Below are 13,991 nucleotides of genomic sequence, written 5' to 3'. Positions count from 1 at the left end.
TTTCTATTATCCACATCTCTATCCATTTAATTTAATTTCAGTTTCCACCTTCAAAATATCTTTTCTTTTCGGTTTACCTAATTAATTCTGTAGATAAACCAATAAACCCTTCTGATCGAAATCAATCGAAACCGTGAAACTAAAACCAATTTTTAAACCAAACCAAAAACCGAAATCGAATTTTAAACGGAGAAAACAAAGAACCGGTTTAAACGCGAGATAGATCGCAGTGAACACACACACTCTCTTCTCCTTCGTGTGATCTCGATGGAGTTCGGATCCAGACGAACCTACACGACGATGCCGTCCAAGCTCCGATCCTCACGTCTCTTACTCATTTCTCTCCTCCTTCTCCTCTTCTATTCCACCACCCTTCTCCGCCGTCCCACCACTCCAAACCTCGTCTCTCCTCCGCCGTGCGATCTCTTCTCCGGCCGATGGGTCTACACTCCAGAAACTCCGAAGCCCCTGTACGACGAGACGTGCCCGTTCCACCGAAACGCTTGGAACTGCTTAAAGAACAGGCGAGAAAACATGGGTGTCATCAATTCGTGGAGATGGGTCCCCGATGGGTGCGGGCTGAGTCGGATTGACCCGACCCGGTTTCTTGAGAGGATGAGGAACAAGAACATCGGGTTCGTTGGGGACTCTCTGAACGAGAATTTCGTGGTTTCGTTGCTGTGTATACTTAGAGTGGCTGATCCGAGTGCTGTCAAGTGGAAAAAGAAGAAAGCTTGGCGTGGTGCTTACTTCCCTAAGTTCAACGTCACTGTGGCTTATCACAGATCCGTTCTTCTCGCTAAATACAAGTAAAGATCTCCCACTCTTCACTAAAGTTTGTGCCTTTATGCTTTGAAACAGGCTCTTCAAAGGACCAAGTTCTAGTCTTGTCCCAAGTTATAAGCTTGTTAGGTGTCTTTGAATGCCATTAAAGTTTAATGTATAATGAGAATGTGTATTTGTATGTGTTGAATTGTTGCTCTAAACTGATATGATAAAGGTCGCAGCCGAGAAGCTAATGAAGACGGGGTTAAAGGAGCTTATCGAGTTGATGTTGATGTTCCTGCTGATGAGTGGATCAATGTCACTAGCTTCTACGATGTTCTCGTATTTAACTCTGGCCATTGGTAAACATATAATATCCTCAAGGACCTTAACCTATTGGATTTTGTTTCTTACAACTTTGTGAAGAATAAGCATTAAGCATTCAAAGTGTATTTGGTTGGTTGTTAGGTGGGGTTACGATAAGTTTCCTAAAGAGACACCTCTTGTCTTCTACCGAAAGGGAAAGCCGATACATCCTCCTCTTGATATATTGCAAGGGTTTGAAGTTGTTGTTCAACAAATGGTTTCGTATATCCAACGACAAGTCCCGGCGAAGACCCTTAAGTTCTGGCGCTTGCAATCACCGAGGCATTTCTATGGCGGTGATTGGAACCAGAACGGTAGTTGTTTGCTCGATAAACCACTCGACAAAGACCAGGTACTACGCTAACTTGTTTTATTGAGGAAGTTCTGTTTATTTCAATCTTGCTTATTATCTGGATTCTCTGTGATGCTAAGACCTAGACAGCTTGACTTGTGGTTTGATCCCAGGAACAATGGAGTGAACAAAGAAGCAAGAAGGATTAATCAAATTATCAAGAGCGAGCTGCAAAACACAGAGATCAAGCTACTTGATCTGACCCATCTAAGCGAATACAGAGCTGATGCTCATCCTGCTATCTGGTTAGGGAAACAGGACGCGGTGGCGATATGGGGACAAGACTGTATGCACTGGTGCCTACCTGGTGTTCCAGACACATGGGTCGATATCTTAGCTGAACTCATTCTCGGTAACCTAAAAACAGAGTAAAGACTGAGAGACTTGCTTGGGCATGGAAAGTCGAAATATATCTAAAAGGATTCACTTTTTAGTTTTTACTGTAAAAATGATGAATTTTGTAGGGTTTCTTTGTTCTTTTTCCAAGATACACACCACCTTCACAAAACACAAACATTTAACCTGTACTGTGAATCTGTGATGGTTCTATATTATAGAGTTTTAAATTTGTTTTTCTGACTTCATGTGTCAGTTACTTGGGGCTTGTTTGTGCTGTGGAACGGTAACTAAGCTCCCAAGTATCCTAAAGGGTTCCACCTTTGGCTTAAGACAGTAAGTACTAGTCCACGTGGATGTCATAAACGGCTTAAAGGATTAACCTTTATAGGATAAAGCCATAAAGGTCAGAAGAGAGAGAGAGAGAGAGAAGAGCAGAAAGATGTCGCTGAGGTTACTTCATCTCCTTCCTCAAAACACTTCCTTTAACCGGAATCTCGAGTTTCGCTGTCTATTAACCCGACCCGTAACCCGGATTCAGTGCATCAGGAGAGAGGATGAAGACGATGGCATCATCAGCAACAGGAGGACGAGGAAGGCCAAGAATAAGAAGAAGAAAACAATGAGCGATTCGGAGCTGGCGAAGGATCTGGCGAGAGAGATCGGGAAGGCGAACACGGTGTCGGAACAGAGAAGAGAAGCGATGAAGAAGAGCGGTGAGATTCTGTGGGGAGAGTTCTGTAAGCATGTGGGTTTGAAAGAAGAAGAGATGAGGGTTAAATGGAGGAAGATTGGAGAAGAAGAGAAAGTGGTTTTGGTTAGAGAGTTTGTGGATGAGTGGGGTGTTGATTTCCAGCCTTTGTCTGTTAGATCTGTTAAGGAAATGGTTGAAGAAGAGTGTTTGGTTGCTGACAAAACAATCGAACCTTCTTCTTCGGCGATGTCTTCGTTTTCTGGGTTGTTTCCTGGTCTAAAGAGAATCATAGGCTTTGAGTAAAAAAAGCTTCTTCAATCTTTTTTTTATAAATCATGTTTTTGTTTTGCATATTTTCAGTAAAGATGGCAGCTTTTGTTGCATATATGATCATGTTCTTTAGTGTATATTGTCTGTTGAGCTGAAATCTAAAGCAACAACTCTGGCATTGGGCATAATTAAAATTGTATATAAATGTTTAATCCTGCAAGAAATCCTTCTGACATGTTTTTTGTTGGGAGGGTTATGTGCATCTAAATGGGTAAGGTTAGTTGTTGTTGATGATGAGATTGTTCATCTAAATGGGTAACGTTTGAACAAAGGAGAGAAGTGACATAGTTCTATGGTGAAATGGGTTATCTGTCATCTACTGAAAACTATTATAACTTCCTCATGTTTTAGTTCCAAAGGCACATTGAGCAGATAACAACAGCTCAGTTTTCATCTAAAACCTTAGCCACAACCATGATTCAAATTGTCATTCCTAATTAAATGAATTATTGAAACAAGAAAAATTCAAAATGTGAGAGAGATGGTTTGAATAATAATAACAAAATAACTAGAATTTTTTTAAAAAAATTAAATAGATAAGACGGGAAAAAAAAATCGAAACTTGAGAAGACCGACTTGTATCTTGCCTTTGAATTCAGTTAATTACAAGAATAGCCTCCTGGGAATATCCGAAATTCGCATCTTTTGGAGCTTCCTCCCGTCCCAATGGATGTTGTAGACGGAGGAGTTGATCGGGGACAAAACCCTAGAGCAACTATGGAGAGGGATTCAGATGATAAGATCGCTGAGCCTTCTTGGTTCTCTCCTAAAAAGTAATCCTTCTCTTCTTTCTTTATTCTTCATTGTATATGTTTCTTAGGTCAACATCATACAATTTAGGGCCAAAGGTAGAAGCTTTGACTTCATGGTCTCAATGATGTGTGAAACATTACAATCTGCTGATTAGTTCTATTTAAGGGAAGTGTTATGTACATTTAAGGATCGGTCAATCTTTTTGATTGAAAGCAGTCTACTTTCTTAGTATATGTTGTATAATCAAACTCTGGGTCACATTTTAGTTTTCTGGAATTAGCAGAGACCAGCCGATAGTACAGATCAGAATAAGAATTTGCTGTTAAATGGGAATGAAGATTCCACTTGTTGTTGTTGTTGCTGCTGGATAAGATAAAACTCTTTAATGTATATTGTTAAAAAAACAAGAAAGCTCAAGTGGCTGTTTGATTGATGAGTGTTTTTATTTACTTAGCATTGATTTTGTCTCGTTTGTGTGTTTATATGCAGGCTTCTCTTTGTGTTTTGTGTAGTCAACTTGATAAATTATATAGATCGAGGAGCTATCGCAAGTAACGGTGTGAATGGGAGTCTTGGTACTTGCACCTCGACTGGTACATGTTCAGCTGGCAGCGGAATACAGTAAGAATAGTCTGACTTTGATCGGATTCTAATTTAAGCTCGACCTGACCATCTATCAAGAATATTAGACTATTCTGTGAAAGCAGTTTAGTTATAATAAATGCCCATGGTTGTGCTACACAGGGGGGATTTCAACTTGAGCAATTTTCAAGATGGAGTTTTGTCTTCTGCTTTCATGGTTGGCCTTCTTGTCGCCTCTCCTATCTTTGCTTCTGTAGCCAAGAGGTGTGTAGTACTGGTTTCCCAAAAAGTTTTGAGTACATAGGCTTTGAATATACATTTCAATATCTTTATGCTCTGTGTTGCAGTGTTAACCCGTTTAGACTTATTGGAATTGGATTATCCATCTGGACTCTGGCTGTGGTTGGCTGCGGTTTATCCTTTGATTTCTGGTCCATCACATTCTGTCGAATGTGAGTGTATAAGTTTCCATTTACTTCTCAATTATGTATCTTTCCTGTCCTATTATTATTTTTCAAAAATCATATACTTAGATTTGTCACCTTATTCAGGTTTGTTGGTGTTGGTGAGGCATCATTTGTAAGCCTTGCTGCCCCATTTATCGACGATAATGCCCCTCAAGCTCAGGTAGCTACTTCTGGAATGTATATGTTCACTGCAGAAAAAGGATGCTAATAATTTAACTAAGATCTTCTGTTGTCTGATTATTCACAAGTCGCTTTTGTTTTTTTGTTATAACTAGAAATCAGCGTGGCTTGCTATGTTCTACATGTGTATTCCGACAGGATATGCTCTTGGCTATGTATATGGTGGACTGGTGAGTTATTAAACGGTATTCTTACTAAACGGTTTCGCCAGTGACCTCAGTTACACTCTTTCCGTTGTTTTCGTGTAGGTGGGGAGTGTTCTTCCGTGGCGTGCTGCATTTTGGGGAGAAGCTATCCTTATGCTTCCTTTTGCTGTTCTAGGTTTTGTTATCAAACCCTTGCATCTGAAAGGTGCGTCTTCCAAGTTACAAAACACACACACTATGTTGCTCATAGACTTGAACCTATTTCTTATGAGTCTTCTTGTTTGGTTACCTTCAGGTTTCGCTCCAGATGATAAAGGAAAAAACCGGACAGATAACTTAAACGTTTTACCAACTGGTTATGGGTTCTCAGCTGTCTTGAAAGACTTGAAACTGCTTTTGGTAGATAAGGTTTATGTTACAAACATTCTCGGTAACCATTACTTCCTTCTAGAGTGTGTTCAAGAGCATTTGTGTCGTTTCTATGATTGTTATTTACCTGTAACTTTTTTTTTCTTTTTATTCAGGGTATATTGCTTACAACTTTGTCTTAGGCGCATATTCTTATTGGGGTCCAAAGGCTGGTTATAACATATACAAGATGGTAATAAATCACCAGAAGGTTTTCGTTTCCATGTGTGTGAAAAGTATATGATGTGTTGATCCGTTTTGCTTTGCAGGAAAACGCTGATATGATATTTGGAGGGATTACAGTTATCTGCGGAATCGTTGGCACATTGTCTGGAGGAGTTGTCTTAGATTTCATGGATGCTACAATCTCAAATGCTTTCAAGGTAAAAATCCTCACTTAGAAGACACACTAATCTAAAAATTCTTGAACCTCAAATGTTGTTTCTGCAGCTACTATCGGTTTCAACATTTATAGGAGGGTTGTTCTGCTTTGCTGCTTTCTGTTTCAAGAGCATGTATGCCTTTCTAGCTCTTTTTGCTGTTGGTGAACTTCTCGTCTTTGCCACTCAGGTAAATCTCGGTTTCTGCTAATATTCAAATACTTGATTCTTGCTATGTCTTACAAAAAGCCACCTCTTTTGAATTTATTTTCATCATGTTTTAAGGGTCCTGTGAATTTCATAGTTCTCCACTGTGTCAAACCAAGTCTGAGACCACTTGCAATGGCCATGTCTACTGTCTCTATACATATCTTTGGAGATGTTCCTTCCTCACCACTCGTTGGAGTTCTTCAGGTTTTAGTTTCTCAGATGTAGCCACAAGCCTTGGTTTAAGCCATCAACAGTATTAAATTTTCATTTGCTCTCATCTAATGCAGGACTATGTGAACAATTGGAGAGTGACTGCTCTTGTTCTTACGTTTGTTCTCTTTCCAGCTGCTGCTATTTGGTTCATAGGTTCGGTTTCTTAGCCAGACACTGGGAATTCACAATTTTCTTTTTTAGTTTTAAATGGGAAAGTAATTGGTTTTTACTATGTTTGGGACTTTACAGGGATCTTCCTAAACAGTGTGGATCGTTATAACGAAGATTCGGAGCCTGATGCAGTGACCAGAGAATCAGCCGTTGCACCCCTTCTCGAGGAAGCATGAGACAACAACAAAATACAAACTAACAATGTCACAGTGTACTAAGAATCAATCTATGTAATGGTTTATTCATCTCTTTCTCTATTTTCTTGTACAAAGATATGTATTTAAACATAAACAGTTTACCTTCAAGTTGTATATTACCTCTTGTTCTTTTGTTATGTTTCACACTTGCAGCAATATTGAAATTTCCATCATTTAATTTGGTAACTAGTTGTTTCCTGGTAGTTGTAAAGGTTTCGTGGTGTAGTTGGTTATCACGTCAGTCTAACACACTGAAGGTCTCCGGTTCGAACCCGGGCGAAGCCATTGTCTTTTTTTTTAATCCGAGCTTCTTAAAACGACGTCGTTACGTATAACCGTTTCCACGTCACACAACTTATAATCTCGCGCCACATCACTTCCTTCATTCTTATTGGTTACTTACCTACACGTCATCATCCCCTCCCTCGAGAACACGCCGTTTTAAAGGTCTCCAGAACAATCCACACCCTTCTCATTCGAAAATAACCAGAAAAAAAAAAAAAGATCCAAGTCCCTTCTAATTTTGCACTGGTCTTGTAATTATATAATCTGGAGGTTCTGATATCTTTTTTTTTTTATTAGAATCCATGATGGGTCGCAGATCATTGGTTGGTGTCGGAGCTCTGTTTCTGATTCTCTTAACAACGTTTCCATCGTCTAGAGCTTTGGTTTCGTCTCCTGAAGCTAACCATCATTACCCTAAAGCCATCTCGGTAAGAAGCTTTCTGGGTTTGTGATTAGTTATCTGAAAGTCATAACCTTTTTGTGGTTCTGATGATCAATAGCGTTCAAAACCCTGACAAATTCATCAAAAGTTTTGTCTTTTTAGTCTCTTAGAACAGGAAAGTTGATCCCTTTTTTCTTGGTATACACGTTTTGTTAGGATTTGAAGGAAGCAATTGTGAAGGGACTTGGGTTCCAATCAGAAGAAGTCAAGATCTCTGGGTTTGATGTGAGGGATGCATTGGTAGGGCATGCTGTTTCTTATGAGTTTGATCTTGAGATCGATAAGAAAGTTCTTCCCATCAAGCTTCTTGAAGATGTGAATCGATGGGAGTATGTTGACCTCCCTATTTTCCAAGTGGAACAACCTAATGGTTTGGTTCCTATGAGGAACAAGAAGAAGTCTGGTGATGTTTCGCCTGTTTTAGCTCCGTTTCAGCTTGCTGGCCCCATGGAACTGTGGATCCAAGATGCTAACGATATGCGTCTTTCACTGCCTGTAAGTAAAAATGATCCACACTGTGGTTTATTCGGTTCGGGATTCGGAGCCTGATGCAGTGATTATAACGAAGATTAGGCCTACGGTTGTGGTTTATTCGGTTCGCGTTTTTTCGATTTTGGTTTATTCGGTTCGGCCACGATCCCTCCGAAGTAAACCGAAAAATTGGTTTGGTTCGGTTTTCAGTTCATTTTGGTTTTATACTTTTTCCGAAAATAACCATTTTGTTGGATTTTGTTGGATTTCGGTATTCTAAAAAAAAGCTCGGATAGTTTTTGGTTATTTTTGGTTAATTCGGTTAATTTTTGATTTTTCGGTTTTAAAAAAACAAACTCACCAAAACGAACCGAACCGAAAAGACTTAATATTTTGAAATCTTTCCAAACTAAACCGAACCGAAAACCATTTTCGGCTTGGTTCGGTTCGGACAAAATCCCAAGGGCTAGTTTATATGTTTTGAGCATTGGAGATGAGACTTTTTTATTGATTGTTCTTGTCGGGAATGTGCAGTATGATGTTGATGCTGGTGTTTTGAAGAAAGTGATATTAGGAGATGGTGCTGTTGTTACTGTCAAAGGAGCTAGATCAGTTAGTCTGCGCCACCCTATTGATTTGCCACTTCCATTAAACCAAAGCTCCAGCGAGTTTGCCTCTGGTCTTCTCTCATTAGCTGAGCAGCTTCGACGTGGTGCTTCATCAACTGATCAAGAAACCCCACTTCTCTCTCTCCGCATTGTTGGTCCTACTTCCCTTGCATCGACCTCGCAGTCTCCTGAGAGCAAACTCAAGCTTAAGCGCCTTGCGCCTGGACTTGTGGAACTATCCTCCATGTCTAAAGACAAAGGTAGTAGTAGTAGTAGTGTCACAACAATTGACGGTGTTACTACAACTGTCCTCACGCCAAGGGAGTTCACAACCATGTGGCCAATCACTTCAATCAACGGCTCCAACGCTAACTTACTCGGCTTTGAGAAGCTGTTGACCTCTGTTTTAGGTCCCAAAGCTCAGGAAGAAGGTTCTTTTAAGGTGTTGAAAGCAGATGTTGCAGCTCAAACGTTTATGAAGATTGGTTTTGGTGTAGAGAGGAAGCTGAGGGAAGGTGATCTTGAAGGATTAAACTTTCCAGAGTGGAGAACAAAACCCAAAACAATGAGAATGCATTTTGAGGTTCTTGCTAAGGTTGATGGTGACAAGGTTGTGCCAGAGAACGTAATGAGGGTTGATCCTATACCGTTGGAGGATACGGTTGCGCAGAATGTGATTACCGGGAATGTAACCATGTCGAAACTTCTAATCGTTCAGCCTCCTCCAAGCCCTTTCACCTTGTAAATCATGTGGGCATAGTTGATGTTTTATGAGAAAATTTAATGACTTGGCATACACGTCTTTGTTTTCCTTAATTTACTAACCGTAACTGCAGAAGAAGTGTATGTTATATACTTCACTGCTACTTGTAATTACTACTCTTTTTGGTTTAAATATGCACGATATTATGATAATGGCTTCGTTAGAGTGGGTGTCAAAATGTGATCGCTTAGTTTATAGTAAGTTCAGATTTTTCCTGTGCTATTTGAATTTAATTCATTTACTAGATTTTGATTAGCGCTTAAAGCGCGAGATTTGATTCATTTGTAAATATTTTATTTTATAGTTAATAAATTTTATATTATATTTTGGTTTATGAATCATTATTACTATTTTAAATTTGTATGAAAAGAAATATAGATGTATTTCATGATGCATTTTATATTATATCTGATTTTAATTTACTATATTGAATCAATTTTCAATAATATTATAATTTTTTATATAATTATTTCTCAATATTAATTTTTTTTTGGCGGTGTAATATTTTTTACTTATGAAACACCTAATTTATAAATTAGGAAACAAATAAAAATGTGGATTTAATATATTGATTGGTCTCTGTAACCTATTTTTAAATTTTATTTGAATACACTTAATATACAATGTGTATTATGTTATATTTATATATGGGTCATATGTGTATGTATGGTCAATAAAGCAATATAGAATATATAATTTTCAGAATAATTGATAAGTATTAATTTCAAATTCATTTTACGTGGCAGAATATATAATATTATTATAATAATTGATAATCATTAACTTTACAATTTTCTAATATTTTCTGTCAAATATTATCTAGTGTGGAATCAAATCTTTTGAAAGTACAATATATATATAACTTTTCTACGGTTTCAAAATATATATGTAATATCTATAACAAAAATTACAATATCAATAAAAAAATTCTACAGTTTCAAAATATATATGTAATATCTATTTCCCACACATTTTAGTGATGTTTTTCTCTGTTAATATGACTATATCAAAACATGCTATTATTTTTTTTGATAGATGTCTAATATCAATACTAAAATGAGAATGTTCATATTTATATATTGATTATATTATGCATATCATATAGTTGTATATTAATAATAACATCAATAGTTGAGAATATTATAGGCATATATTAATTATAAGTAATATCAACTTACGGTTTGAAGCATGTATTAATTTGTTTTGATGTTTGTCTTTTAAGCTAATCAATAAATTTCTAAATTGTCCAACATAAGTATATATTGTGAGATATGAGCATTAATAGGGGAAGTAAGGTTTAGTTAGTGTCGTGTATTAGTTTTAGGAAATTCTGGTTTTTAATTAATTAGGAAAATCGTGTATGATATTTCAAATTTTTTCGAAAAATTAGTTAAATTTAATTGCAGTGGCATTAGCTTGTAAATATTTAGGAAAAGTCAGGGTTAATTCAAATTTGTACTCATGTTTTAATAGATTAGATTAATAGGGGAAGTAAGGTTTAGTTAGTGTCGTGTATTAGTTTTAGGAAATTCTGGTTTTTAATTAATTAGGAAAATCGTGTATGATATTTCAAATTTTTTCGAAAAATTAGTTAAATTTAATTGCAGTGGCATTAGCTTGTAAATATTTAGGAAAAGTCAGGGTTAATTCAAATTTGTACTCATGTTTTAATAGATTAGATTATATGATCTTTCCTATGTAAATTCTAATTCACATCATCTGGATCATGAATTAAATGAACTAATTCACGATTAAATATAAATTATAAAAACAATTATAAATAAAATATAGAATAAAATATTTTTCATAATATAATTTAAAATTAAAATATTATAAATCCAAAAATTAAATATTAATACTGAATAAAACCAAAACCTAATAATAAATTAAATAAAAAGCTAAATTAGTATCCAAAAATCTATTCAACTTAAGAGTCTTAAGATGATTCATTCAAAGTCTTCATCTATTTAAATCATAAAGATATATATTTCGTATGAGAGTCTTAGAAATATTTTGTTTTACATTTTATTTTAAAGATATATGATATTAGGATTGATATCCATTTTTTTACATTTTATATATATAAAAAACTTTTTGGTTTACATTTTAATTTTAGAAGATAAATATGATTAATATGAAAACTATATTTTCTTACATAAAAAAATAGAAGTCATCCACGTGTATTTATAAAAATATAAAACGACCAAGCTCATGAGGTAACTCATATTTGTTAAAGATCGGGCATAATCTAATTTAAACTCGATCATTAAGCTTATTTATTAAATGAGCCTAAAAATAAAGTTTATGCTTATGAAAAAACGAGCTAGGCTGAGTCAACTCATTAGTTATAATTCATTTTGACACCCCTAGTTAGATATGTATCAGTAAGCTGATTCATAAAGATGAGAAAGAGAGATAAATAAATTGCTTAGAAGATGACTTAAAAAAGTAGGAAAATAAACATTGAGCCCATTTTGACATTGTGAGACTAAGGCTCATATAAGGGTTAACGCATATATATCATTTCTAGGCCCATGTAAGGCACATAATATTCTTTTCCAGGGCCCGCCAATGACAATATAAAGGTTGCTACCAGTTGCATTCTTCCGGAAACATGGAACGGCATGGAGGAACTGGGGACAACGAAGTATGTCGGCATATTCACTCGAATGATTACCATTGTTATAATCTTAATGCATGAACTCAAATATCAATAAGAATAACTTAACTCTTATTAACTCAAGAAAACTTTTTCAGAAATTTAAGCTCTCACAATAATCTATCTCAAACTCAAAAGTTATGCTACACATTAGCATCTCTTTATATAAGTATATATTTATCCTAAACACAAAAGGAAACCTATTTTATCCTAAGCATAACTCGAATAGAATTAGGTAAGTTCTTCTCCAACTTAACATTCAAGTTTACTCCCAACAACTACAACTTACAATCGCAACTTAGTAGCGGAGTCCGATTCATAGAGACGATGTAATTTATCACAACCCTATCAAGTCTAGTAAAACTTTTTTAACCTAAAGCACACTCATATCATGTTTCCCGTTTCGTCATCTCATACAATCTGGTATGGTGATTTCTCTATTAGAGCACACATTTACTAACATTTATGTTTATGATTCCCTATATTTCATGTCTATTGTATGGTAGCAATAAAAAGTTCACTACAAGAAAATAGAAGCATAACGACTACAGATTTAGTTGTTAGTTCATCGTAATATGTCAATTATGACCAACTAACGACGAAATGAAAACAGTTGTTAACAGATCGTCGTGATGGAAAAATTGTCGTTGTCGTAATATTTATGACTAATAATATTCGTCGTTATTTCGATGTGAAAGTTTTCGTCGTAAACAAGACGTAACGTTACATCCTTTTCCTTAGTTGATATCTTATGTATTTGCATAGTTTTAACAATCATTTTAGTTCTCAATTTGTCCATTTAGATGCATTTAGAGTAGATTTAGATGCGTTGCATATACATTTGTCTCTATTAGGTGATGGAGATGCTATTTGGTGAGTTTGGAACCTTTGGAGATGGTTTAGAGACAAGAATGGTGATTTTGGTTCACAAGACGAGGTCCCAACTGTCCCAGCGGCCAACTGCAGCGGCCAAGCCAAACCGCTGGGAAAATGCACACGCCCCTGCCCCATATGTACTTGTTGCAGCGGCCAAATGACATGTCGAAAGCCAGCTGCGACACTTAGAAAAATCTGCACTTCTGTTTTTACCAACTTTTTACCCAAATTATCTTGGGTCAACCCAAGCTTGTTTGGTCGACCCAGCTCGTTTTTAGACCACTATAAATACTTTTTAGACTTAATTTTAGAGGTTATCTTGTTTTCTATCTAATCAAAAGCCACTTTTGGGTGAAAGATTTAATCTTGATCATAATTTCTTATCTTTGCTTGATTATCTTGCTCTCTAATCATGTTTAACCTTGAATCATCCATGGTTTTGGGGTTATTCATGTCTATTAGTGAGTAGACTAATCTTGGATTCATGGGCTAGGGTGATTAAGGGTGATTAGAGAAGATCTAGGGTGTTTAGTGTTAGATCCACTTGTTTCCTTGCTTGTTGAGGGTTCTCAATGCTATTTTAGTCTTGATCATACTAAAATAGATCTCTAGGCATTTCCTACCCACAAGGTGTATGATGAAATGCCTAAACCAACTCTTCAATGCTTTTAGCTTGCTTTACCTAAGGGATTAGTTGCTAAAGGAGTTAAGATTGCTATTAGACTTGTTCTCCATGTTTGCTTTAGTAACATTCAACCTAAGGGATTAGATGCTTGAGTTGCTTTAGCAAAAGAACATTCATCTAGGGATAGAGCTTGTTTAGCTTAGTGTCTAGGCATAAGGAAAGTGTTTGATTGCTAGCTTGCCACCCTTAGATTGGATCTACATCACCCAAGATCAAATGCCTAGTCCCATGAGTCCTCTTGCTTCATATTGAGAAAAGAAAGATCATTACTTTATTGCATTAGCTTATTAGTTCTTAGTTCATACCATCTTTAAAACCGGATTGCACTTAGCTTAAGCATGAACTTGCATTCCCTTTGCTTTAGAATCACTTAGAACTGGTTCGACAATCTTTTATACTACATTGATTTGATCTTGGACCCTTGAAAAGTCTAGCATCAAATTGGCGAGTGGGGTCTTTGTTCCTTAAAGGTTTATATCTTGGGTTTGGGAAGTGATAAAGTTGAGATTGATGAACAAAAGATTGTCATGAGAAAGAAAAGCCCTAGGGACCTAGAAAAGAAAAATAAGAAAGCTCTTGATTGTATTGTTTGAGACCTTCCCCCTCTAAAAAAAAAATGGAGAAAAAGAAAAACGAAAAAAAGAAAGATTCA

At 36.2% G+C, this 13,991-nt stretch overlaps 4 protein-coding genes and 1 non-coding gene across 7 annotated transcripts; all 5 read left to right on the top strand.

The window, feature by feature from the left end:
• The first annotated feature begins 5 nt into the window (after positions 1-5).
• LOC106377246 (protein trichome birefringence-like 12) lies at positions 6-2,062 on the top strand. Of its 2 annotated transcripts, none has more exons than XM_048750675.1 (4): positions 6-809; positions 1,008-1,127; positions 1,234-1,483; positions 1,597-2,062. In XM_048750675.1, the coding sequence occupies exons 1-4, from the start codon at positions 268-270 to the stop codon at positions 1,630-1,632; spliced, it is 948 nt and encodes a 315-aa protein (XP_048606632.1). In that variant the 5' UTR covers positions 6-267; the 3' UTR covers positions 1,633-2,062. The 2 variants fall into 2 exon arrangements, with proteins under 2 accessions (XP_048606632.1, XP_022555489.2); XM_022699768.2 differs by having other exon boundaries at positions 1,574-2,062.
• Positions 2,063-2,190: 128 nt separating this feature from the next.
• On the top strand, positions 2,191-2,920 carry LOC106377248. Its single transcript, XM_048750684.1, has one exon. It carries the CDS (start codon positions 2,262-2,264, stop codon positions 2,814-2,816), a length of 555 nt encoding a protein of 184 aa, XP_048606641.1. The 5' UTR covers positions 2,191-2,261; the 3' UTR covers positions 2,817-2,920.
• Positions 2,921-3,361: 441 nt separating this feature from the next.
• On the top strand, positions 3,362-6,687 carry LOC106348039 (probable sphingolipid transporter spinster homolog 2). Of its 2 annotated transcripts, XM_048750674.1 has the most exons (14): positions 3,363-3,616; positions 4,086-4,217; positions 4,341-4,442; positions 4,526-4,630; positions 4,730-4,805; positions 4,921-4,995; positions 5,074-5,176; positions 5,267-5,401; positions 5,496-5,572; positions 5,649-5,762; positions 5,830-5,949; positions 6,045-6,173; positions 6,257-6,335; positions 6,432-6,687. In XM_048750674.1, the coding sequence occupies exons 1-14, from the start codon at positions 3,510-3,512 to the stop codon at positions 6,527-6,529; spliced, it is 1,452 nt and encodes a 483-aa protein (XP_048606631.1). In that variant the 5' UTR covers positions 3,363-3,509; the 3' UTR covers positions 6,530-6,687. The 2 variants fall into 2 exon arrangements, with proteins under 2 accessions (XP_048606630.1, XP_048606631.1); XM_048750673.1 differs by having other exon boundaries at positions 3,362-3,616; positions 5,074-5,401.
• A 74-nt stretch (positions 6,688-6,761) lies between these two features.
• TRNAV-AAC lies at positions 6,762-6,835 on the top strand. The gene has a single exon. It is a non-coding gene; the product is annotated as a tRNA-Val (tRNA).
• A 180-nt stretch (positions 6,836-7,015) lies between these two features.
• On the top strand, positions 7,016-9,271 carry LOC106377243. The gene is made up of 3 exons (XM_013817443.3): positions 7,016-7,263; positions 7,434-7,772; positions 8,283-9,271. The coding sequence occupies exons 1-3, from the start codon at positions 7,138-7,140 to the stop codon at positions 9,099-9,101; spliced, it is 1,284 nt and encodes a 427-aa protein (XP_013672897.1). The 5' UTR covers positions 7,016-7,137; the 3' UTR covers positions 9,102-9,271.
• Positions 9,272-13,991: the final 4,720 nt, after the last annotated feature.

Source organism: Brassica napus, chromosome C3 (assembly GCF_020379485.1).
Source record: "Brassica napus cultivar Da-Ae chromosome C3, Da-Ae, whole genome shotgun sequence".
NCBI lineage: Eukaryota > Viridiplantae > Streptophyta > Magnoliopsida > Brassicales > Brassicaceae > Brassica > Brassica napus.
Note: the sequence above shows the minus strand (reverse complement) of the source record. Positions and strands in the feature narration are given on the sequence as shown.